Here is a 27,755-nt window from a genome sequence, read left to right as displayed (position 1 = left end):
ACCAGTGCCAGACAATAGGAAGAAGACATAGAAGAAGCAGAGCCAGGAAACAAATTGACATTAGACAACCTGGATGAAGGTTTCCAATTATTCAAGACTGCTTTTGACTTCTTTTACAACATGAACCATTCTATGATACAGGAAATAGAACTAAAGCAAATCGTGGAAAAAGACTGGTACCATATAGAAACATTTTCAGAGAAATAAAAAAGTAAAAATGTTAGACAGAAATTATGATGGACTTCCACAAAGTTAGTTATACCAAGTGTGCCTACTTCTCCTGCCTCCCCTTTCCACCTCTTCCACCTCTGCCATCCTTAGACAGCAAGACCAACCCCTCCCTCCCTGTCCTTCCTCCTCCTCAGCCTACTCAACATGAAGATGATGATGAAGATCTTATGACCCACTTCCACTTAATGAATAGTAAATATATTTTCTCTTCCTTATGATTCTCCTTATTAAGAGAATCATTAATAACACTTTCTTTCCTCTAACTTTATTGTAAGAGTACAGTATATAATACATATATAAAATATGGGTCAATCAACTGTTTATGTTATCAGCAAAGCTTCTGGGCCAGGCACGGTGGCTCACGCCTATAATCCCAGCACTTTGGGAGGCCAAGGCAGGTGGATCACTTGAAGTCAGGAGTTCAAGATTAGCCTGGCCAATATAATGAAACTCCATTTCTACTAAAAATACAAAAATTAGCCGGGTGTGGTGGCAGGCGCCTGTAATCCCAGCTGCTTGGGAGGCTGAGGCACAAGAATCGTTTGAACTCGGGAGGCGGAGGTTGCAGTGAGCCAAAATTGTGCCACTGCACTCCAGCTTGCGAGACAGAATGAGACTCTGTCTCAAAAAAAAAAAAAAAAAAAAAAGAGGTAACGCTTCTGGTCAATAGTAGGCTATTAGCAGTTAAGTTTTTGAAGAGTCAAAATATGCAAATTTTCAACTGCACAGGCGGCCAGTGCCTCTAACTTGGGTGTTCTTTAAGGGTCACCAGTATACAGAAAATGAGTAAAGAGAGAATATTTAAAAGCTACCAACATACTTAACTTCTAAAAGCGATTTATAGAAAACAACTCAACAACAAGGGAACACATTCTTTTCAAATGCACACAGAGCATTCAACAAGATAGACTGTACAATGGACCATAAAGCAAATCTCAATAAATTTAAAAGGATTGTAATCACACTGAGTATATTTTCTGACCATCAGGGAATTAAATATGCAATTAGTAACAAAAATATATCTTGAAAATCCCCAAATAATGGAAATGAAACACATTACTAAATATCACAAGAGAAATGAGAAAATATTTTAAACTGAATGAAAATGCAAACAGAACCTACCAAAATTTGTGAGATGTTGTTAGCACAGGAAAAATTTACAGCTCTAACTTTTCATATTAGAAAATAAGATCTAAAATCAATGACCTAAATTTCTACCTTATGAAATTAGAAAGAGAGCAAATTAAATCAAAGCAAACAGAAGGAAATAATACAGATAACTGTATAAATCAATGAAAAGGAAAAATAACAGGCTGGGCATGGTGGCTCACACCTGTAACCCCAGCACCTTGAGAGGTTAAGCGGGGTGGATCACTTGAGCTCAAGAGTTTGAGACCAGCTTGAGCAACATGGCAAAACTCCATCTCTACAAAAAATACAAGAATTAGCCGGGTGTGGTGGCGGAAGCCTGTAGTCCCAGATACTCAGGAGGCTTAAGCCAGAGGATCACTTGAGCCTGGAAAGTGGAGGCTGCAGTGAGCAGAGATTGCACCACTGCACTCCAGCCTGGGTGATGAAGTGAGATCCTGTCTTAAAAAGAAAACAAAAGAAAAATAACAGAAAACCAATGAAACTAAAAGCTAATTCTTTGAAAGATTAATAAAATTGACAAACCTCTAACCAGGCTGATAAGCAACAGAAGAGAAAAGACACACATTATTCATATCATGAATTTGACAGGGCATCACTATAAATCCTACAGGGATTTCAAGGAACAGGGATAATTTTATGAATGAATTATGCCAATAAATTCAACAACCTACATAAATAACTTCCTTGAAGACACAAATGATTAAAACTGGTTCAAGAACAAGTAGTAAACCTCACTATTCCTAAATCTATTAAAGAAATTCAACTACCAATTAAAATGTTTTCCACAGAAGTATACTGATATATGCATTTTACTTTGAAACACATAAAAAAAGATGGATTGATGGATGGAGATCTATCCTATGGGTCATACATGTGATAAAGCAAGTATAGTGAAACGTAAATAACAGAATTTAGGTGAGGGTTATGTGGCTATTCACCATATAATTTTTTCCAACTTTACTGTATGTTTGAAATTTTCCCTAATAAAATATTGGGTATAAATTCTTCCCACAAAGAAAACTATAGGTCCAGACGACTTCACTGATTATGCTACTAAACATTAAGCAAGAAATAAAACCAATCCTATACAAACTCTTTTTAAAAACAGGGGAGGAAGGAATACTTCCCCAACTCATTTTTTAAGAGCAATATTACTCTAATACCCAAACCAAACAAAGACATCACAAGAAAACAATGAACTTTGGGAGGCCTGGTAGCCTACAGTCCCAGCTACTCAGGAGGCTGAAGTGGGAGGATCACCTGAGCCCGACGAGGTTGAGGCTGCAGTGAACTGTGATCATGCTACTGTACTCTAGCCTGGATGACAGAGTAAGACCCTGTCTCAAAAAAACCCCAAACAACAAACAAACAAACAAACAAACAAACAAAAAACCCAAAAATCTAATAAATAAGTTTATCAAGGATGCAGAAAAAAAGTCACTTAAAAAACATGTATATTTCCATAAACTAGCAATGATATCCCTCCATAAACACTGATACAAAAATAGCTAAAAAATATTAGCAGCTCAAATTCTGTAATATTTAAAATAAATACTGTATCATGATCAAGAGGAGCTTATCTCAGAAATATAAGGCTGGATTAATATTCAAAAATCAGTTACTGGCTGGGCACGGTGGCTCACGCCTGTAATCCCAGCACTTTGGGAGGCCAAGGTGGGTGGATCACCTGAGGTCAGGAGTTTGAGACCAGCCTGGCCAACATGGTGAAACCCTGTCTCTATCAAAAATAGGAGAAGGTTGCAGTCAGCCAAGATAGCGCCACTGCACTCCAGCCTGAGTGACAGAGTGAGACTCTATCTCAAAAAAAAAAAAAAAATCAACTACCATATTAACACAATAAAGGAGAAAATCCACATGATCATCTCAACAACTGTAGAAACAGCATTGGCAAAATGGCACATCCATTCATAATAACACCTCTCAGCAAATCTGGTATAGAAGGGAACTTCCTCAACCTAATATTGGGAATCTATGAAAACTCACAGCTAAGTTATTGCTTAATGATGAAAGAGCAACTGTTTCCCCTTAAGATCTGGCAAGGACATCTATCTATTCTCACTAGTTCAATATTGTGATAGCAGCCAGTGAAATACGATAAGAAAAGGAAATAAAAAGCATATGGATTTGAAAAAAAGAAGTAAACCTGAATTTATTCATACACAAAATGAGTATGAGCACAGAACATTTTAAATACTCTAACAACTAATGGCCAGGTGAGGTGGCTCATGCCTGTAATCCCAGTACTTTGGTAGGCAGGGGCAAGCGGATTGCTTGAGCCCACAAGTTTGAGACCAGCCTGGGCAACATGGCAAAAACCCATCTCTACAAAAAATACAAAAGTTGGCTGGGCATGGTGGCAGCTGGTAGCCTGTAGTCCCAGCTACTCAGGAGGCTGAAGTGGGAGGATCACCTGAGCCCGACAAGGTTGAGGCTGCAGTGAGCTGTGATCACGCTACTGTACTCTAGCCTGGATGACAGAGTAAGACCCTGTCTCAAAAAAACCGAAACAACAAACAAACAAAAAACCCAAAAATCTAATAAATAAGTTTCTCAAGGATGCAGAAAAAAAAAGTCACTTAAAAAACAAGTATATTTCCATAAACTAGCAACAAACGATTGGAAATTGAAATTTAAAATACCATTTACATGACATAAAAATGAAATATTTAGGGATAAATTGAGCAAAATAGGCATAAAACAAGTACACTATGAAACACTGATAAAAATTTTAACAGACCTAAATAAATGGAGAGGTATGTTTACTCCATTATGGATATGAAAACAGTATTATTAAAAGTATTAATTCTCTCCCAAGTCATCTATAGAGTTAATGCAATTCTAATCAAAATCTCACCAGTCTTTTTGCAGAAACAAGCAAGCTAATTTTATACAGAAATGGAAAGGACCTAGAATATTTAAAAACATTAAAAAAAAAAAACAAAATTAGAGGGTTAGCTGATTTCAAGATTTATTATAGACCTACAATAATCAAGACATGGTAGACCATAAATTTAGACATATAGACCAATGGAACAGAACTGACGGTCCAGAAATAAACTGCACATACATGTTCAATTGATTTATTTTACAATGTGCCAAGGTACCTCAACGGAGAAAGAGTCGTCTTTTCAACAAATGGCAATATAACTGAATATTTGGCAGGGGGGAAAGAACATTTACCACACACCATAAAAAAGGTTAATTTGAAATGAATCACAGAACTAAATGTAAAAGCCAGAATTACAAAACTTACAGAAGAAAATACAACGAGGCCGGGTACAGTGGCTCACACTTGTAATCCCAGCACTATGGGAGGCCGAGGCGGGTGGAACACTTGAGGCCAGGAGTTCAAGACCAGCCTGGTCAACATGGTGAAATCCCGTTTCTACTAAATATACAAAAATTAGCTGGGTGTGGTGGTGCACGCTTGTAATCCCAGCTGTTCAGGAGGCTGAGGCACGAGAATCGCTTGAACCTGGAGGCAGAGGTTGCAGTGAGCCGAGAATGTGCCATTGCACTCCAGCCTGGGCGACAGAGCAAGACTCTGTCTCAAAAAAAAAAAAAAAGAAAAAAAGAAAGTACAATGAACATTTTTGCAACCAGGAGTAGGCAGAGATTTATTAAATAAAACACAAAAGCATGACTCCTTTAAAAAGTAAATTAATCTTCATGAATATCTACTTAAGTTAAAATTGATCTTAAAAATATCTAGTCTTTGAAAGACATCACTGAGAATATGCAAAGAAAAAAGGCAAGCTACTGACTTGGAGAAAATATTTACTCTGTGTGTGTGTGTGTGTGTGTGTGTGTGTGGCGCAAACAACCTGCATCAAAAATATATAAAAACTCATAAATAATACAATTTAAGAAGAGAGGAACAACCAAATTTTAAAAATAGGTAAATGATCTGGACATTTCACAAAAGAAGATATATAATGGCCACATAAAAAGCTGCTCTAGCCAGGCACAATGGCTCATGCCTGTAATCCCAGCGCTTTGGGAGGCCAAGGCGGGTGGATCACTTGAGGAGTTCAAGACCAGCCTTACCAATATGGTGAAAACCCATCGCTACTAAAAATACAAAAATCAGCTGGGCATGGTGGCACGTGCCTGTGGTCCCAGCTAACTCAGGAGGCTGAAGCAGGAGAATCACTTGAACCTGCTCTAGTCATCATGCAAATTAAAACTAATAATATTAAAAAGTTGTAGTAAGTGGCTGGGCATGGTGGCTCATGCCTGTAATCCCAGCAAATGGGAGGCCAAGGCAGGTGGATCATCTGAGGTCAGGAGTTCGAGACCAGCCTGGCCAACATGGTGAAACTCCATCTCTACTAAAAATACAAAAATTAGCCGGGTGGGGTGGTAGGCGCCTGTAATCCCAGCTACTCAGGAGGCTGAGGCAGGAGAATCGCTTGAACCCAGGAGGCAGAGGTTGCAGCGAGCCGAAATTGTGCCACTGCACTCCAGCCTGGGGGACAGAGCAAGATTCTGTCAAAAAAACAAAACAAAACAAAAAAAACCCAGCGTGGCAGTTTCTTTTTTTCTTTCAACATATTTATTGAGATATAGTTTATATATTATATAATTCATTCGCTTAAAGTGTACAATTCAATGGTTTTAGTATATTCACACAGTTATGCAACTATTACCATGATCTAAGTTTAAAACACTTTTATCAACCTAAAAAGAAATCCCATACTCATTAGCAGTCCCTGCCCACCCTGCTCCCCACCTGTAGCCCAAGCAACCACTAATCTACTTTCTGTCTCTATGGATTTTCTGGGCATTTCAAATAAAAGAAATCACACAATATGTGGTCTTTTGTGACTGTTTCTTTCACTTATCATAATGTTTTTGAGAGTCATCCATGTTGTAACATGTATCAGTACTTCCTTCTTTTTTTTATGGCTGAGTAATATTCCATGGTATGAATGAATCACACTTTGTTTATTCATTCAACTGCTGATGGACATTTAGGTTGTTTCTACTTTTTGGTCATCCTAAATAATGCTACTATGAACATCTGTGTACAGATCTTTGGGTGGATACATATTTTCATTTCTCTTGAGTAAACACCCAAGGAGTGTCACAACGTGTATGAATCTCAGAAAGAAGACATAAAAGAGTACATATTGCATGAGTTTATTTATATAAAATTTTTAAAAAGACAGATCTCCTCTATAGTGAAAATAATCATATCAGCAGTTGTCTACGGCCCAGACTTGGGGTGAGGACTGACTGCAAAGAGGTATAAGAGAACATTTTTTGGGTGACGGAAATGTTCTACATCTTGATTGTGGTGGTGGTTACATAAACATATTTTATTATATGTTAATTATACCTCAATAAAGTTAAATTTAAAAGTCCAGCAAATCAGGACTAGTCAAAAAAAAATTTATGGCCATGGGCAGTAAGCTTGTGTCATTTTTGGTCTTAATATTCCATTCTGAGTTGGGACAAGAATGATTCAGACTGATACATCAGTAACTCTAAGCTAGGAGTCAGTATTTCAACAATGCTAATGAGTCCTCCCATTGTGCTCTTCCCCACCACCCCTGAACAACCCCACAATCCTCCCTGACAAATTAAATTGACTCCAGGTAGCAAACAACAGTGCCCGGAACTATGCTCAGCTGGGGACTAGCTACAGGAAGGTTTTTTAGTGGGTGTAATTACCTGGGCTTTCTAACAAACTCAATCATTTGCTAAGCTGAGGAACTTCTGGGGTCCTGCCGTTACTAAGGACACCTAATGAGGATTCTGCTTTTGCCTTTTTTATGAAACTGAGGCAAGAATGAGAGATACTACATGATCATGGCTCTCCTTGTGGCACCTCACTCTGAATAGAGCCAACAGTTTAGGGATCTGCAAAGAGACAATATATCAGTGGGGGTTCAAGGAGAACAGGGAGGTTTATCCGTCCTTCTTAGGCTTACAAAGGGTCAGGTGGGACTGCTATGAAGACTCCGTTCACATACATCAGCTGAGAGGTCTAAGGTGCGCACACAGGCAAAGGTCTAAAATGAAAGTAGTGATCCTGATACATATTCCATGAAGGCCTCAAAGGCAGGTATGGTTTTTGGATTTTTGTAGCCCCTGGCTTGGCACAGAATACATACTTCTGTACTTCTGCATGGAAGAAAATAAATCTGGGGAACATTAAGCCAGGGCAACCCTTCTCTGCCTTACTGCACTAAAGATACTTAGAAGCTGAGAATTCTTAGACCAAAGCAGGTCCTGAGAGTTTCCTTTGGAGGCAAGAATTGGTTCTTTTTTTCCACAACACTTTAGTAGCCCAAAGTGACCGAAAAAATAAATAAATAAATAAATAAATAAATAGCCAAAAGCACAGGAACTAGAGTAGTGAACTGTAACAAAACCACAGACCTCATGGAGTGAGCATCCCTCCCTCCACTGGGTGCTTATAGTGACTTTCTATCCAAGAAAATCTGAATCTCTCTCCAGGGTACAAACACTCAATATAATTATTTGGAAACAATGATCCAAAAGGTAGACACAAATCTCTTAGACTACAGAAAGTTGTTCTGCCTTTTAAAAGGTAACTTCCCTGTATACAGCCACATTGTATATAACAGGCAGAAGGTTTCTCCCCCCTTTCTATTTTCATTTCCTAAACTTCAGGACCAAACCCAGTTTCAGACCCAATTTAAGCTGGCCAGTTCTCCCAGTCCATCCATGCCTTTCAAGCCTGCTACCAAAGAGCTCTACACTGCCCTCAAATTTATTGATCTGACAGGCTGACTCTGCCCTTCAGCAAGGTGAACCGGATAATGAACCTCACAGTGGGTGATTACTGAGAGCCCATCAGTTGGTTAAAAGAGTGGTGACATGACTTTAATTTCCCTGGGCAGTCACCCCCACCTCTCTGACTTTATTTGGTTGAAGCCCTAGACACCCCTTGTGAAGCTTTTTTCTTTTTTTCACTAATTACAAATCCAACACACACAGGTCCTTACCTTGCACAAGCAAGGCATCCAATCACACTAATGGGGCTGGGGAAACATGATACACAAATATCACATTAGAACTTCTCTTCTGGCTGGGTGCAGTGGTTCATGCCTGTAATCCCAACACTTCAGGAGGCCGAGTCGGGCAGATCACAAGGTCAGGAGATTGAGACCATCCTGGCCAACATGGTGAAACCCCATGTCTACTAAAAATACAAAAAAATCAGCTGGGCATGGTGGCATGCGCCTGTAGTCCCAGCTACTCGGGAGGCTGAGGCAGGAGAACTGCTTGAATCCGGGAGGCAGAGGTTGCAGTAAGCTGAGATAGCGCCACTGCACTCCAGCCTGGCGACAGAGCGAGACTCCATCTCAAAACAAAAACAAACAAACAAAAAACTTCTTTTCTATGGCTTGTTGCATGCAGGGCACTCTCCCTAGCTCCAACCAAGAGGCTGACATCTTTGTCCTCCCCACCTGAAATTTCCTTTCTTGGAAACATCACATCTAAGAAAGGGAGAGAGAAAACATTGTCTTTGTTCCTAACTCACTGGTAATTCAACATGGGATCTCTGTCTCTTTGCCAGACCTCATTTATTTATCCCTCCCAAACAGAATCTTTTAACAGAAATCCCATCTGTGGGCTATGCACAGCTTCCTTTCTAACTGGGTGGGTCATTTTGAAGACCACAACATCTTTTCAACAAGATCACTATAAAAAGTCAAAATGCTGTTATGGTACTTAGGAAAAACATTTCCAATCCACACAGTTCATAATAGAGATACAAGTTTGCATAATGACACATGTGGCCTCTGATGTTACCGTAGTGACAAACCATGTTCTTCCAAGCACATCTTAAAGAGTTTTGAGCCACTTCCTGAAGGAAGATGTTGCAGTGGAAACAAAAAGAACTTCCCCAAGATCTACTGGAAAAAAGGTGACTAAAAAACAAACTGAAGTGGAAATTCCTACCTGAACAGTCTCATCTAGTAACCAGGATAAAGGATAATTCTTGGGTTAAACCAAGAAAGCAAGGACTGCTGTCTCCAGTAATCTCTTCAAAAGCTGACTACTGGCCAGGTGCGGTGGCTCACACCTGTAATCCTGGCATTTGGATAGGCTGAGGTGGGAGGATCACTTGAGCCCAGGAGTACAAGACCAACCAGGGCAACATAAGGAGACCTGGTCTCTACAAAAAATTTTAAAAGTTAGCAGGGTGTGGTGGCACACACCTGTAGTCCCAGCTACTCAGCTGGGACTGGCAACACAGTGAGACCCCATCTCTACCAAAAAAAAAAAAGCCAGACGTGGTAGCACATGCCTGTAGTCCCAGCTACTCGAGAGGCTGAGGCAGGAGGACTGCTTGAGTCCAGGAGCTCGAGGTTGCAGTGAGCTATTCAGGAGGTGGAGGTAGTAGGATCACTGGAGCCCAGGAGATTAAGGCTGCAGTGAGCCATGATCATACCACTGCAGTCCAACCTGGGATACAGAGTGAAATCCTGTCTCAAAAAAAATTTTTTTTAGGCTGGGCGTGGTGGCTAACGCCTGTAATCCCAACATTTTGGGAGGCCGAGGCAGGCAGATCACGAGGTCAGGAGTCTGAGACCAGCCTGACCAACATGGTGAAACCCCGTCTCTACTAAAAATACAAAAATTAGCCAGGCGTGATGGTGTGTGCCTGTAATCCCAGCTACTCAGGAAGCTGAGGCAGGAGAATCGCTTGAACCCGGGAGGTGGAGGTTGCAGTGAGCCGTGATTGTGCCACTGCACTCCAGCCTGGGTGACAGAGTGAGACTGTCTTAAAAAGAAAAAAAAATTTTTTTTTTAAAGCTGACAATTACTAGAATTCCTACTGCCTCCATCACTGTTCCTTCTATGCACTGCCAGTGAAGCTTCACAGTTGCCTGAGAAAGCCCAGAAGTTTATATGACAGTCATTTGAAAATTCATACCTAATTGGAGAAAATGTTGACAGTGATAGAGATAAATAATAAGCTGAGCTCTTCTCTGCCAGTGACCTCTGCATTCATCCAGCTTGGCTGTGGGACATTCATTTTTAGTCTTTTTTTTTTCTATAAACAAAATGGAATCACTATTTTAAAAACAATTAAAATTCAGTGTGCTGGCTGGGCGCAGTGGCTCACACCTATAATCCCAGCACATTGTGAGGCCAAGGCAGATGGATCATCTGAGGTCAGTCAGGAGTTCGAGACTAGCCTGGCCAACATGGCGAAACCCTGTCTCTACTAAAAATACAAAAAACTAGCCAGGTGTGGTAAGTGCGCCTGTAATCCCAACTACTCGGGAGGCTAAGGCAGGAGAATTGCCAGAATCCAGGAGGAGGAGGTTGCAGTGAGCAGAGATCATGCCACTGCCCTCTAGCCTGGGCGACAGAGAGGACTCTGTTTCAAAAATAAATAAAAAATAAATAAAAATTCTGTGTGCTACCTTTTAGATCTTGAATGGTATATTATCTACTAAAATAAGTAAGTAAAAATATTTTAGGTAGGGCATCGTGGCTCACGTCTGTATTCCCAGTGCTTTGGGGGGCCGAAGCAGAAGAATTGCTTGAGGCCAAAAGTTTGAGACCAGCCTAGCCTGGGCAACATAGTAAGACCCCATCTCTATCAAAAAAAAAAAAAAATAGCCAGACATGGTAGCACATGCCTGTAGTCCCAGCTACTCGAGAGGCTGAGGCAGGAGGACTGCTTGAGTCCAGGAGCTCGAGGTTGCAGTCAGCTAGAATCATGTCACTGCACTCCAGCCTGGGTGACTGAGAGAAACTGCATCTCTTAAAAAAAACAAACAAAAAAAAGAAAAAGAAAAAAAAAAGGTGGCTGGGTATGGTAGCTCATGCCTGTAATCCCAGCATTTTGAGAGGCTGAGGCAGGAGGATTGCTTGAGCCCAGGAGTTGGAGCCTGCAGTGAGCTATAATTGTGTCATTGCACTCCGGCCTGCGCAACAGAACAAGACCTTGTCTCTAAAAATTAAAAAAAAAAAAAAAAATTAAGTCTTCAAGTCCCTTTAGTGTGTAGAAGAAGCTTTATTTCTCATAGGGACCTTTCTGAGACACTTGATTGGAATAAAGAGTCTCTTCTCTCATTTATAAAGTTATCATACTGTGCCAGGATCTTCTACTTACACATTTCTGCCTGACTGGCAGGCACAGTCCCCAGACCCCTCGTCAGTGCTTTTTGTCCTCAACTGAATGGGCCCTTCCCCGTCTAAGACCTTCCCCCATCCCCGGGGAATAAGCCATTATCTTCACTCTCCTTCCATCTTTCTCCACTTTCCTGTACTTTTTCCTTCAGAATATCTGACACACTTAGGTTGTCACATATGCCCAAGCCTGATAAAACTGAAAAAGCTCAGGCTTTGGAGTCAGACAGACCTAGGTTCACTCTATGGCTTTACCACTAATAGCTGTGTGACCCTGAACAAATTACTTAGTTTCCTTAGTGTACTCATCTATAAAATGATAAGTACATCTACCCCAAATAATTTACATAGGAATTTTTTTTTTTTAAGTTTCACTCTTGTCGCCCAGACTGGAGTGCAATGGCATGATCTTGGCTCACTGCAACCTCTGTCTCCTGGGTTCAAGAGATTCTCCTGTCTCAGCCTCCCGCGTAGCTGGGATTACAGGCGCCCACCACCATAGCTTGCTAATTTTTTTGTATTTTTAGTAGAGACGGGGTTTCACCATGTTGGCCAGGCTGGTCTCAAATTCCTGGCCTCAGCTGATCCACCCACCTCGGCCTCCAAAAGTGCTGGGATTACAGATATGAACCACTATGCCCGACCTATGACATAAGAATTAAGTAAATAACCCATATAAAAGTGTGCAGCTCAAAAACTACCAGTTGTTCCTTTCCTTTTATCTATTTGCACATACTTTAAATCTGAAACACTTTCTCTCCTGTCTAGGGCCTCTGGCAGTGCGGCTTATCTCCTGGTCCAGGGAAGACAGTGGTCATCCTAACAGCACATCATTGTTCTGCTGACCCTCTCATGTGGGCTTTCTCAAGATGCCCTATATAACATAAAGATGATTACTGAGGATAAGCAGCTTGTAAAACCCCACCTCATCCCCACTTCTGACGTGTCTTTCTGGCAGTAGTGAATCCAGTGAACAACTCATATCAAACATTTTTCTGCAAACAGGTCAGCTGAAATGCCAGAATCTAAACAAAGGCAACAAAGAAGGTGGGGTTGGATGGCCAGTGCTGGTGTCACATGCTCACACTCGAGAATTCGCAAAGCAACCATCATTCATGGCTACAGGGAGGCAGTGAAAGACTACAATACAGGTTGTTGTAGAAAAACATGATGCCAAGCACAGAAAACTGAGTTATGGCTGTCGTGGGAGTCTTACATCTCAGCTCTTCAGCACATGTCTCTGCCAAGGCTGCCTTGTGTGATGGTTCGGGTCCTGTTCTAAGATGAGAAAACACCACAGGAATTCTTGGAGTGGGCTGCTTAGAGAGGCCTCAATTACCCTATTTGAGATCCAAAGCTTCCCTGGGGAAAACTTTTACTTAGGTGGCTCCCATGGGGAAAGTGGGTCACATTCACCTCCTGCTCAGAAAACTCCCCCACACAGCTTTACAGCCCCCTTCTTTCAGTCTTCCTCAACAACCTGTGGTGTGCTGGAGATGGCTCATACAGAGGCTTGGCTTGTGAGAGTTGATTGTTAAATTTCAAAAATGGTGAGAGCCAGCTGGCTTCACATTAGTAGCCATGGTGGGAGCATTCACACTGAACACTACAAATCAGCCCCCCTCCCACCACTCACAGCTCCACAATCCCCGGCCCCCCAGCAATTGTTAAACATTTACTAGTAGGCCAAGGACCAACGACTCTCAAGCTGAAGTATCAGGCTCCATTTTCCTCATAAGTCTTTGTGTTCTCTGGCCCTTTCCCCAAGATCTTTCTGTTCTCCTGGATGTTCTCATGTAATGGATGCCACCCAGGGCCCCTAACAATGTTGTTCCCCACAAACTGGGGTTCTCCTCTTATGAGTGCTTCAATCCTTTCTGGGAAAATAAAGCTAGGCATCATTTGTATTTCTAAAGAGTCAGCAGTTATTTATAATGACTCTTAGGATCAGAAGAAAACAAAAATGGTTTAGCAAGATTACCAGTAGATGGAAATAAGAAAATACTTAGCAGCTTCTAACATAACCTTCACTCATTCAGATATAAAGCATATTTTTCCTTAATTTTATTTAACCTACTCCCACAAATGAATAACCTGTTTTGTCACAATACTTTTGAAGATATGTCTTATACAACATTATACAGATCTCCTCTGAATCCAAAATCCAAAGCCCTAGTTAGAGTGGAGACTTAAACTTAGGAACCTGGTTACACCATCCTACGGCCCTGTGACATATGGGGGTACCAGCAGAACACCTTTCTGCTCTTCCCAGAAAATTTCTAAATTTATATGTACAGAGATTTTTAGCAAGCTGCTGGGTCACTTGGTTGAAAAGAACACCAACTTCGAGATTAGTGTGCCCACTCTTAAAAACTGAAAGCAGGCTGGTGGTTACCAGGGCAGCTGAGGGTTGGGGGGAAGTTGTTCAATTCTGCAAGATGAAAAAGTTCTAGAGATCCGTGGCACAACAATGGACATATTGTTAAGTGTACTATACCATACACTTAACATGATTAAAATGGTAAGTAGTGACAGGTGGGGGGTTTTTTTTAACCGCAATTTTTAAAAAAAGACAGATTTACCCAATAGGCCTCATCATATGTCTAGCATTGAGGCTGGCTTATACCAGGCCCCTAATAAATGCTTGTGAATTGAACCAAAGGCAGTACACTTAGGACAGGGATGAGAGGCAGTGCAACAGGGTTTATGGAGGCTGTGATTAAATGACTGACTTATATTTTAAGTCATCCAGCCTCTGGGTGTTCTGTGACCCAAAGACATGACTTGCTAGAACTATTTTCTATTCTTTCTGTCCTTTTCAGATCCTGGTTTTGAGTACACTTAACAATTTATGCCTCTTCATTTTATCCAATCCCTACCCTTCCTCTTTCAAGGCCAAACTCAATTCTTTTCTCCTCCGTATGGCCTTTTCTGACCACTTTTCTGATCGTCTGCAGAGATCTTTCCCTAACAGAATAGATCCACTGGTAAGCTAACAATAACAAGTTGCCTTAAACCATCTCTTGCACTATTCCATCCTCTGATAGCAAAAGCCCTTTTGTATCCCTCAAATGCCTAGCACACTCAGAGGCAAAGAGCAGGCACTAAACACCAAGATACTGATAGCTGAATGAAGGTTGAAGAAAGCAAGAATGAGCCAATAATTTACTTGCTTTCCAGTGGGATATTTCAAAGGCATAAAATTGGTCAGGAATGTGACTGAAAGCTTAAGAAATAAGGTGTTCAGAGAAGGTTTTGTTTTGAACCCTAAGTTGCCACTATGTTTGCTAGATATTCAGGGCTCTAGAAAATCTTCTGCAAAGGTCTGCTATGAAGCCCTCTCTTGCCTATAAGGAAATTAGAGCAGATATAAATCACCATGTCATAGCATTTGTAAACCAACTCAAACGGTGAATAGCCTAAAAGGAGCTCAAGATCCTCAATGAGCATTTTCAAAGGTATGATGGCTTTGGAGCAAAGAAAAGTATGAGGTACTTTACCCTCCAACCCAACACTGAGACAGAGTCTTGCTCTGTCGCCCAGGCTGGAGTGCAGTGGCATGATCTTGGCTCACTGCGATCTCCGCCTCTCGGGTTCAAGCAATTCTCCTGCCTCAGCCTCCTGAGTAGCTGAGATTACAAGCACATGCCACCACGCCCGGCTAATTTTTGTATTTTTAGTACAGACAGGGTTTCAACATGTTGGCCAGCTGGTCTCGAACTCCTGACCTCGTGATCTGCCCGCCTTGCCCACCCAAAGTGCTGGGATTACAGGCATGAGCCACCACACCCAGCGTAAGTATGAGGTACTTTTGAAAGTAGCTAAGCTAGTGATTCTTAAAATATTGTAAAAGGGAAGTCAAAGACCAGTTGAGGATCTTAGGAAAGATGAACCCTCTTCAATAATAATAATTTAAAAAAGGACATATGCATATTTTCACACACAATTTCAGGGTGTGTACTAACTCCCTAAAGCCTATTTATTCTTGGACCTTAGGTTAAGCACCACCTGTGAATTAATATCATTCCAAGAAACCTCATGGCAGACCTCTAGCACATACGTGGATGCATTTCTAATATGATGCAGTTGATAATATCAAAATCTTTTTCCTAGTTTGAAAAGTAGGAATAGGGCTGGGTGCAGTGGCTCACACCTATAATATCAGCACTTTGAGAGGACAAGATGGGAGGATCACTTTAGGCCAAGAGTGTGAGACCAGCCTGGGCAACACCTTGAGACTCCTCTTTCCACAAAACTGAAAAAAATTTAGTGGGGCATGGTAGCATGCTCCTGTAGTCTTAGCTACTCAGGAGGCCAAGGCAGGAGAATCGCTTGAACCTAGGAGTTTGAGGTTACAGTAAGCAATGATCGCTCCATGCACTCCAGCCTGGGTGACAGAGCAAGACCTTGTCTCTAAAAAAAAATAATAAAATAAAAGTAAGAATAGAGGAGAGGGAGTATCTAAGAGTGTCAGATAGGACGGGGTAGGCAGAAGAACCTCCCTGGAGAGCTCTTCCATTTCAGCATACTTCTGTGAAGGTAGTAGCATTGCTTCATCAAGACAGGATATCCTCAAAGCATCCAAACCCAAGTATTTAAGTTTCTCTTAAATACCTGCCATCTACATTTATTTAGTACAGACAAAATGGTCATGAGGTTATTCTATGCAACACAAGTTGTATGACAACTATCCTCCCTGGGGAATGAAAATCAGAGTGTAGCCTGGTGCTCATGCCTATAATCCCAGCACTTTGGGAGGCAAAGGTGGGTGGATTGCCTGAGCCCAGGAGTTTGAGACTAGCCTGGAAAACATAGTGAGACTCCATCTCTACAAAAAATTTAAAAAATTAGCCAGGCATGGTGGCATGCGCTCGTGGTCCTAGTTATTCAGCAGGATAAGATAGAAGGATCACTTGAACCCAGGAGGTCGAGGCTGTAGTAAGTTATGATCATGCCACTGCACTCCAGTCTGGGCAACAGAGTGAGATCACACACACACACACACACACACACACACACACACACATCCGCCAAGCAAACAAAAAGAAAATTAGGGTGCAGGCCACTAGCGAGGGACAAGCTGAAGACCAGAATTTCGGAAGGCTTACAAGGGTGACTGATGTGCTCAGGTTGCATTATTTGTGGTCCTCTTTAAAAGAGAAGAGAGCTAGAGGAGATGAACACAACTGGAAGCAGAGAGAAAGTAGCCTTAGGAATGGAAAGAATCAAAGTAGACTCAAAGTTCCTAATGTCAGAAACCACTTAAGCTGGTATGCATTCTAAATCTTCCAGTCTGACCCCTTAGTTTCATCTTTTTGGGAATCCTTATTCCTTGATGATCAATTTTCCTGGACATATCAAATGATTCTGCTAGGTAGGGATGCATGCTTACTAAAAAGCCACTCTGGAGAGAGAAAGGAACTAAATCTCAGTTGAGGGGCGGGGGCGGGGGGCCTGAAGGACAATTTTGAAAGGTGTCCTAGAAACAAGCCAAATCCAGTAAGGAATAAACTATGAGTAGTTTCATAGCTCTTAGAAAAGCAAGTTGTATCTTCTCCATAATCTTTATTCATAAAGATATGTTAAATACAAAAAGAGGTCAAAATGCCCTTACCTAATGCCATATATAAAAATTAACTCAAAATGGATTAAATATCTAAACATAAGAGCTAAAACTAAACTCTTAGAAGAAAACAAAGGGGGAAAGCTTCATAACATTAGATTTGGAAATAACTTCTTGGACTTCTTGGATTTGACACCAAAAGCACAGGCAACAACAACAACAACAACAAAAAACAAAACGAAACAAACAAACAAAAAAAACAGGCAAATTGGACTTCACCAAAGTTTTTAAAAGTCTTATGCAGAAAGGACACTAACAATAGAGTAAAAAGACAAACCACAGAATGGAGTAGAGTATTTGCAGATATCTAATGAGGAATTAACATCCAGAATATATAAAGAATTCCTAACAGTAAACAACAACAACAAAAATTCCCCAATTAAAAAATGTGCAAAGGACTTGAAAAGACATTTCTCCAGAGATGATCTACAAATGGCTAATATGTACATGAAGAGATGCTCAATACATCATTAGGTAAATGCAAATCAAAACTACAATGAGATACCACGTCATACCCATTAGGATGGCTATTAAAAAAAAAAAAAAAACAGAAAACAAATGTTGGCAAGGATGTGGAGAAATTGGGATGTAAAATGGTACAGCCAATCTGAGAAACAGTCTGGCAGTTCCTCAAAATGTTAAACATAGAATTATCCTGTGATCCAGCAATTCTACTTCTGAGTATATACACAAAAGAATTGAAAGCAGGGACTCCAACACACAGTTGTAATACGCCAATGTTCAAAAGCAACATTATTCATAATAGCTGAAAGGTGGAGATAACCCAAATGTCCACCAATGGATGAATAAACAGAATGTATATACATGCAATGGAATATTATGCAGCCTTAAAAAGGAACAAAATTGTGGCACATGGTACAATATGGATGAATCTTGAATACATGATGCTAAGTGAAATAACCTAGTCACAAAAGTCCAAATACTGTATGATTCCATTAAAGTACCTAGAATAGTCAAATTCATAGAGACAGAGTAGAACAGTGGTTGTCAGGGGCTCAGGGTAGGGGAAATGGGGAGTAACTGTTTAATGGATATAGAGTTTCAGTATGGAATGATGAAAAATCCCTGGAGAGAAGGAGAGCAGAGATGGTTGCACAACAATGTGAATGTATTTAATGCCACTGAACTGTACACTTAAAAAGGGTTAAAATGGGCTGGGCACAGTGGCTCACGCCTGTAATCCCAGCACTTTGGGAGCCCAAGGTGGGTGGATCACCCGAGGTCAGGAGTTCGAGACCAGGCTGGCCAACATGGTGAAACCCCATCTTTACTAAAAAATACAAAAAATTAGCTGAGCGTGGTGGTGGGTGCCTATAATCCCAGCTACTAGGGAGGCTGACACAGGAGAATTGATTGAACCCGAGAGGGGAGGCTGACGCAGGAGAATTGATTGAACCCGAGAGGCAGAGGTTGCAGTGAGCCAAGATCGCGCCATTGCACTCCAGCCTGGGCAACAAGGGCAAGACTCCGTCTCAAAAAAAAAAAAAGGGGGGGTTAAAATGGTAAATTTTATGTTATGTATATTCTACCACATATTAAAAAAAAAGAGGTAAAAATGAACAAGCTTCACAATTAACCCCAGACAAATATAGCACCTGCATATACACCATAAAAATGCATACAGTTTATTACATTAAAAAAATGTATGACCAGGCTGAGTGCAGTGGCTCATGCCTGTAATGTCAGCACTTTGGGAGGCTAAAGCAGGTGGCTCATTTGAGGTCAGGAGTTCGAGACCAACCTGGCAAACATGGCGAAACCCTACTTAAAAAAAAACGAAAATCAGCCGGGCATGGTGGCATGCACCTCTAATCCCAGCTACCTGGGAGGCTGAAGCAGGAGAATCGCTTGAACCCAGGGGACAGAGGCTGCAGTGAGCTAAGATCGTGCCACTGTACTCCAGCCTGGGTGACAGGGTGAGACTCCGTCTCAAAAACAAACGAACAAAAAAGAACGATCCTTCAGTCACATTGAGGGTATTAACTGATTAAAAAGTTTATCATGAATGATGAAGCCAATGACAATTAATAGAAAAATGTCATTTACCTTCTGGATGTCTGAAAAGAAACCCCAATGTGAAAGGCTGGGCTTTGTTTAATATGCAATAATGGATTTACAAGTATCACCTTGAAATGCCTCAAACAGAGGCTGGAATGTGTCTAGGGGTTGTCAGAATTCAAGAATTCACAAATCTCTTTGCCAGAAAAAAACGGCAGGCTGGGCAGGCAGACATAGCAAAGAACCCTGTCTTCTCTGCTAACTTACTAAATGCTACAAATTCCATTTAACACCTATCCATGGTCTTTAGGTTTTATTTTAGGAGTACTTTAGAATCTATTGAGGATTAAGTTCTTGACTTTTTTCTCTACTCAGTCTGCTGCTAACAACTGCAGGGCCCTACTGCAATCCATAAAACTAGCTCTTTGAGAGGCCATGAATACTGTTAACATTAAGTGACATTCACATTAATGCTCCTAAGTGAAGGGAGAGAAGTGCTCCAACACATGCTGGAGATTAGCAAGGCAGTCAAATACCTCTAATCTGATAGTGCTGAGAATAAACCAAGTGTACTGTAATGCTGTCATTTAGCACCCTTCAAAGTCAGTTAGAGAAGAGAAGCAACAACTATTTTGAGGGTGGCTCTCAAGAAGGTCCCAGAATAGTATCACCCTCCTCCAAACCCCCAAGTGAAAAGGACTGTTAAAAGAGGTAATGAGTACACAAAGACTCCATGAGAGCAATGACTAAGATTATTCACCACTGATCCCCATTTACCTTAGCACCACAACTTATATTATAGAAGGTATACAATAATAATGATAATTGTTATTATTACTATTATTTTGAGACAGGGTCTCACTGTCACCCAGGCTGGAGTGCAGTGGCATGATCACAGCTTACTGCAGCCTCAACCTCCCTGGGTTCACCTCAGCTCCCACCTCAGCCTCCCAAGTTGCTGGGACTACAAGTGCGCACCACCACGTCTGGCTAATTTTTCTTTCTCTCTCTCTCTTTTTTTTTTTTTTTTGTAGAGACAGCTTCACCATGTGGTACAGGGTGGTCTTGAATTCCTGGGCTCAAGCAATCTGCTCACCTCAGCCTCCCAAAGTGCTGGGATTACAGGTGTGACCCACTGCACCCAGCAGGTATACAATTATATACTGACCAAGTAAATCAATCTTGCTATCCTTTCCCCTTTCTCCTATGAAATCCCTCTCCACTGAAATCGCTTCATCTCTGGCTTGTGCACTCTTTTTGGGAGGCACTTTCATCATTTCATTTAACTTTGAAAGAAGTTGGAGGAGGCTGAGGACACGTGCTTGCTAATCATCCTTTCACAGATTGCCTTGTGTGCCAGAAAGGATTTTTATTATTGGTCTGTGGCAGCTACTGCTGGAGAAAGATTTCAGCTTGACCTTCCCAAGCTGCTGGGGGATGAATACTGCACGTGGCTGACACAGCAAATGTCTCTTCCTTTTTTTTTTTTTAAAAAAAAAAAAAACCTTTTAGACTAACCAGAGCTCACTGTGGTAGGAAAGTCACCCCTTCTCTTACTGCATAAAACTCAAGATGTTGAATTATTTTGCATAAAAATGATATAGTAAAATTAGTGTGAACCAGTCCAACAAGAAAATGGTAGCATCACAAAGCACCTCACAGACAGCACAGCATCAAAGAACAGGATTCAGGATAGCTCCACAGGCAGAGAGGAAAAAAGGAAATGAAGGCCATTTATAAAAGCAGTTTTAAATGTGAGGATGGATTCTCACAGCTGGCCTCACAAAAGAGAACAAATATGTCAAAGGGAACAACTGACAGACTAATAGAGTCCTATCCATCTGGCTGAGAAAAGAGCCACTGGTGGGAATACTGAGAAGCTTGTCTATTAGGAAAAAGGCTTGCTTGGTGCTTCACTGGGAGAACTGAATAGCTTTGAGGAACACTGAAACACATGGTCAAATCATAGCTGGCTGGCTGGCTCTGCCAGCAAGAAGCTCAAACAAGGGTTACAAAGATGCACTGGCAAAAAAGGAAGAACAGGGCACATGTGGTCTTCCTACCAGCTTGGAGTCTATACCCTGGCCCCTCCAATTTGGGAGTCGGGTGAAAAGGAAAGGGAACCATATGAATAGGATGTCTTATTTTGTGCTTTTAAGAAAAGGACTCAAGAGTCTCATTTTGACACATCAAGTTCAATCCCATGCCACGCTAACGCCTCATCTGTACTTTTATATAATGCAGAGCTGAGTGCAGGCGCTCTGGGAGAAGGGGAAATCAGGCCAGATTTAAGGAAAACAAAGACACAAGGCTATCTGCATCTCTAACTCAGTCCACACCACAGAAAAACCTCCTCAAAAATAATTGCTCAAGGCAAAGAGAACTCAATTACTAAGGAAAATCTGTCCCAATGAGGGCTCATGTTTTAACGAGCCAAATAGCTTCAAATTAAGCTGAACTCAGGGTTTTTCTAATTGGCAGTTTCATCCATTTCTAAGTTCTCATTTCTTATTTTCAAAAATCAAAATGACTCTCTGCCTAAGATTTTAAAAAAAGAAATGCCTTATCACACTCTAAAACAATAATTCACCAGATTTTCACCTACATATCTTCTATATAATTAACAAACCCTTCAGATGGCACAAAGACAGACAGCATCACTCTGTATTAAAAGTACCATCAACCAACCCCACACTAATTCCTCTCAGCAGCCTGGCCCTGGTCACCACCACAAAAGCTCAGTCACAGAATCCCCCTGCCATCAGAGAGAAGGCAACTAACTGCTTGATCCTAGCCACCAACTAGGTCATCTGGGGAAATAGTGGCTTACCTGCTCCTCTGACAGTTGGGATATGTGATTCACAGCAGCGTAGGACTCAATTTTGGGGTTAAAGTGGTTGATGATGGCTCTGAAACAAAGAATTCATATTAATATGGTGCCAGATGGAAGAGGGGGATACATCTGTTAAAAAATAAGGATCAAGTACCCTCTGGTTTAGAGTACTAGAGCATGGGACTGATTGTGACTGAGTAACTATCCTCTTATTGAACATGAGGTAGTCACAAATGGGGGTGAACTGATAACTCTGAAGTGGGAAGGATTTACTATTAGACAGAAAATAGAATCAAGCATCTCTGCTCTGCAAATGAACTAACGGAAAAAACCCAAGGCCAAACAAAAATATTGAGTCCTTCAGATGAGAAAGGGAACCCAGAGGGCTGTCCACTAGGGGGCCCTGGTGCTTCAATCAGCAAGAAAAGCTGTCTTCTCTGACTTGGGAGAACAGGGCACTCAGTAAAGCTGGGCCAACAACATACAGGCTAAATAGAAGCAATCTTCATACTTGTTAGTAAATAGTTTCAAACCAAAATTTTACATCCGGCCATTCAACCCAAAAGCTGAGTGTCATTTTAAAACACTCCCTTCTCCCATCACTTGGTCACATCCAAAATTACCTAGTCTTATCAAATCTACCTCTTAAAAAATCTCTGAAATCTGAAATAAATTTCCCTGAAACCAATGCCTTGGTATAGGTCTTTGTCATTTCTTGCCTGGTGTAGCAAAAAGAACACAGGTTTTAGATCAGGGTTTTACATGAGTCCATATGAATATAAATGATTCATAGAGAAGAGACAAATCTCTTTTTTTCATATATATATATTTTAGACAGGGTGTCACTCTGTCACCAAGTCTGGAATGCAGTGGCATGATCATGGCTCACTGCATCCTTAACCTCCCAGGCTCAAGCGATCCTCCCACCTAAGCCTCCCTAGTAGCTGGGACTACAGGCATGTGCCACCATGCCCGGCTAATTATTTTTGTATTTTGTTGGTAGAGACAGGGTTTTGCCATGTCACCCAGGCTCAAGCCTGGGCTCAAGCAATCCACAGGTCTCCGCCTCCCAAAGTGCTGGGATTACAGACATGAGCCACAGCGGCTGGCCAACAAATCTTTCTTATAGAACAATTTCAAATAATATATGTAGATACTTCTCCCTATAGGAAATGAAGTTTATTTCTCATCCTGAGGGTGGGCTAGATTTAGTGATTTATTGCCAAAGACTAGAGTAGCAAATGGGAAACACAGTAACTTGATAGCAAAGAAGCCTGGTAAACACTACCTTAACCAAATGATGAAGCTGTACATTGCAAGTGATATCATGTAGATATCATGTAACCCTTGGTATGATCTGATGAGAAGGGCACTTAATATCTCAATCTAATCACAAGAAAAATATCAGACAGGGGACATTCTACAGGATACCTGACTGGAACTTTTTTTTTTTTTTTTGAGACAGGGTCTCACTTTGTCATCCAGGCTGGAGTGCAGTGGCACAAACATGGCTCACTACAGCCTCCATCTCCTTGGCTCAGGCAATCCTCCCACTTCAGCCTCCCAAGTAGCTGGGACTACAGGCATGTGCCACCATATCTGGCTAATTTTTGTATTTTTTGTAGAGATGGGGTTTTGCCAGATTGCCCAGGCTGGTCTCAAACTCCTGAGCTCAGGCAGTCCTCCCTCCTCACCTCCTAAAATGCTGGGATTACAGGCATGAGCCATTGCTCCTGGCCCTGACTGGTAGTTTCTTTCTTTCTTTCTTTCTTTTCTTTCTTTTCTTTCTTTCTTTCTTTCTTTCTTTCTTTCTTTCTTTCTTTCTTTCTTTCTCTTTCTTTCCTTCCTTCCTTCCTTCCTTCCTTCCTTCCTTCCTTCCTTCCTTCCTTTCTCTCTCTCTCTCTCTCTCTCTCTCTTTCTTTCTTTCTTTCTTTCAGATGGAGTTTTGCTCTTGTTGCCCAGGCTGGAGTGCAATGGTGCGATCTCAGCTCACTGCAACCTCCACCTTCTGGGTTCAATCAATTCTTCCGCCTCAGCTTCCCAAGAAGCTGGGATTACAGGCCCCCGCCACCATGCCCAGCTAATTTTGTATTTTTAACAGAGATGCGGTTTCACCACATTGGCCAGGCTGTTCTCAAACTCCTGATCTTTCAGGTGATCCACTCACCTTGGCCTCCCAAAGTATTGGGATTACACGTGTGAGCCACCGTGCCCAGCCAGTACTTTCTTAAGACTCTAAAAGTCATGAAAAACAAGAGTTGAGAAATTGTCACAAATCACTAGGGAGATATGACAATTAAATGCATATCCTGGAATGGACCCTGGCACAGCAAGAGGACATTAATGGAAAAACTGGTAAAATCTAATCAAAATACGGAATTTAGTTAATAATAATGCCAGTTACTTAGTGTTGATACATGTACCTTGGTGACATAAAATGAGGGAAACTAGGCTGAGGGTATCCAGGAACTCTGTGGATTATCTTTTTACTTTCTCTGTAAATCTAAAATTATTCCAAAACAGAAAGTTTATTAAAATGGGTGGTGTGGGCTAGGCGTGGTGGCTCATGCATGTAATTCCAGCACTTTGAGAGGCCAAGGTGAGCAGATCACTTGAGCCCAGGAGTTCAAGATCAGCCTAGGTAACATGGTGAAACCCTGTCTCTACAAAAAATACAAAAAAATTTAGCCAGGTGTGGCGGCACACACTTGTGGTCCCAGCTACTTGGGAGGCTGAGGTGGGAGGATCACTTAAGCCTGGGAGGCAGAGGTTTCAGTGAGCCAAGATTGTGCCACTGCACTCCAGCCTGGGTGACATAATGAAACCCTGTCTCCCCGCAAAAAAACCCACCCAAAATCAACAACAACAACAAAATGGGTGCGTGGGCTGGGTGCAGTGGCTCACAACTATAATCCCAGCACTTTGGGAGGCTAAGGTGGGAGGATTACTTGAACCCAGGAGTTCAAGACCAGCCTGGGCAACATGGGGAGACCTTGTCTCTACAAAATAAAAAATAATAATAATAATAATAAGCCAGGGCCAGGTGTGGTGGCATTTATTTGCCTGTAGTCTCAGCTACTTGGAAGGCTGAAGTGGGAGGATCACTTGAGCCCAGGGGAATGAGGCTGCAGTGAGTGGCGTTTGTGCTACCACGCTCCAGCCTGGGCAATATAACGAGACCTTCTCTCAAAAATAAAAAATAAAACGTGTGCACGTGTGTATGTGTGTTTGTGTGTGTGTATGTATGAGCTAGCATAACAAATCACTATTTTCTTTTATAGCTTCTTGATAGTAAAGAATTATAGAACCATTTAATCTAATTCAGGTAATAAAAGTATAAACCAAAAACTTAAAAAAAAATACCAATCCCAGCACTTATCACAATACCTGGGAATAGTTTATTACAGCCATATAAGAAATGTTTGTTGAAAGAGGGCTAAATCTTAGAGGGTACATTTATAAAATTTATATAACATAATATATAACATTTATAGTACATATAATAAAAACTTGGAAAAGCAATGCCAAACATCTAACCCAATGCCTGGTACACAGCTTGTGCTCAATAAATATTCAATAAGTGAATAAACCAAATACGACAGACATGAGTCAGGAGCAAGAAAAGAGTTCTGACAATTTATTTTTCCAGAAACTACTGAGAAAGCTGGAGATCATATCTGCAAGTTAAGGCTGAGGTTTGCTCCAAATCCAAAGTAGGAAAGAATTTTGTGACCAAGTGGGGGTCAAATATTTTTCTCAATCAGAGAGCAAGGCTCAAGGATGTTGGCAGAGATGACCACAGCCCACAAGCAGAAAGGAAAAACAGGACCCTAAACCCAATGAGAAGGTAAGGGAAGCAAGTTTAGAGGAGAACTGATAATCCCACTGATCCTAGCAGTAGCACTAATTTAAAGTTCACTTAGGGTGGAGTCTGAGTCATAGGGTTTAGCATCCAGGACCAACACGATTGAAGGAAAGGAGCTTCAGTAGTCAAATCAATCTACCATTAGACCACAGGTATCTTCAGAAAAAGATTTTGCACTCTGTAAATGCATCCACATTTTATGCTTTTTTAGGTTTTGTTTTTTGTTTTTTTAAATCAGGCTTTCCTTACATTTCTTAGGAAATTTTTTTTTTTTGAAAAATTCCTGTCTCAACTGAACTAGAGGTTTTGTTCTTGTTTATCTGTCTGGGTGGAATGTTAGCAGCCACCAGGGCAACCCAGGGGAGCTAGTGAGGTTGGAACAGTGAAATAATCCCTGGGAATGGAATTGCTGGAGATGTAATTCTCTTTCCTTTCTACCTGAGTAGTTATTTCACAAGGAAACAAAGCAAGGACATAAGAAAGGAAAGAAGAGAAAGGAAGAAGAGAGGGAAGGAGAAAAGGAAAGAGGAAAGAAAGGGGAGAGGGGCTGGGAGGCAGGGAGGGAGTGAGGGAGAGAAAGGAAAACCTAGAAGGCATTACCTTCAAAATGTACACTTGTTTCCTTCCCTTCTCACCATTACACTTATCAGGTGTCAGCTGGCTCTATGGGTGACCTGTTCTTCATATTGCAGGACATACATGCTGATATTGTTTGGGCAAACTTATCCTGAGGGTATTTACCACTCTGGGAATATATATTTGGAAAGAAGATAAAATCATCTTCCAACCTGCCCTGTGACAATCTCACCTCAGAACTTCAGATCTAAGCAGGTGATTAAGGTCTCCCACCAGGCGGGTTGAGAAACTGTTTAGAAACCTGAGGAAGGTGGGACAGTCTAGATTCAGTTAGTAGTCTCTAACTCAGTACCCACAAAGGCAGTATATGTGTCGGCCTTATGGTTTTTTTTTGCTCTTTCTTTGGGACTGTTATCTGCAAAATCTGAGTCTAACCTAATGTCCTGGGGACGCCAGGTGGAGGGTATTCAGCCTAAGCAGTAAGAAAAATAGTCTAACACTGGCTCTTCTCTCCCCAGGCTCTTAAGAAAGGAATTCCAGACAGGGCTTGGAGGCTTCCCATTAAAGTTCTTAGTACTTTGTACTATTGAAATGGAAATATGTCCTGCTATGGCACAGAAATGACAGAAGACTGGAACCATGCTAAGCCAGACCAAGCTGAGTGACACACCTTTGCAGTAACTGAATTACATTGCTTCTCCTTCCCCAGGAAGTCTGACGGCTACCAGGCTCACCTGTGTTGTGATTCCACAGCATCTCACCTGGCCAAGGCGCTAGATGAGGACTCATGCTTGACTAGCTCTTGGCGGGAGAAAGATGAGGCACCAGGTTTATAGATGAAGGAGGAATCTCTCCATTTTCTTTAGGCTTTACTTCTCACTGATAGCACCTCCAAAAGGATTTACTACCATCTTTTCTGAACCTTTAGGGAGGGGGTTTCTGGGAGATTCTAACAGTACTTCTCTCTCACTTTTACCGGTCAAAACCCGACAGCTACTTGGGGGGCTGAAGCAGGAGAATCGGTTGAACCCAGGGGCCAGAGGTTGCAGTGAGCCAGAATCATGCCACTTCACTCCAGCCTGGGCAAAAGAGTGAAACTCTGCCAAAAAAAAAAAAAAAAGGCACCAGAGAGCTCTCTTGCTATCTGTCACATGATGACACAGTGAGAAGGCTGCCATCTCATAAGCCAGGAAGACAGCTCTCACCAGAAACTGACCCTGCCAGACCTTGATGTGGGACTTCTAGCCTCCAGAACTGTGAGAAAATACAGGAAGGTATGAGTGGACAATGAATGAGAAAACATAGCCATT

The 27,755-nt window shown here is 41.5% G+C and overlaps 1 protein-coding gene across 6 annotated transcripts in view; it reads right to left on the bottom strand.

Moving 5' to 3' along the window:
- ARMH3 (armadillo like helical domain containing 3) overlaps window positions 1–27,755 on the bottom strand; it is a 215,110-nt gene that overhangs the window by 24,360 nt on the left and 162,995 nt on the right. For 4 of the 6 annotated variants that reach the window (XR_004028954.1, XM_003255385.2, XM_030807990.1 and 1 more), the window contains one exon: window positions 22,002–22,080. Coding sequence is in view for 5 of the 6 variants with exons in the window: in XM_003255385.2 (XP_003255433.1) it covers window positions 22,002–22,080 (79 nt within the window). In the remaining variant the exon portion in view is untranslated. Of the gene's footprint in view, window positions 1–10,321; window positions 10,442–22,001; window positions 22,081–27,755 lie in introns of those variants that run through there. The other 2 variants (XM_030807977.1, XM_030807996.1) reach the window with 2 other exon arrangements.

Source organism: Nomascus leucogenys, chromosome 3 (genome assembly GCF_006542625.1).
Source record: "Nomascus leucogenys isolate Asia chromosome 3, Asia_NLE_v1, whole genome shotgun sequence".
Lineage (NCBI taxonomy): Eukaryota > Metazoa > Chordata > Mammalia > Primates > Hylobatidae > Nomascus > Nomascus leucogenys.
Note: the sequence above shows the minus strand (reverse complement) of the source record. Positions and strands in the feature narration are given on the sequence as shown.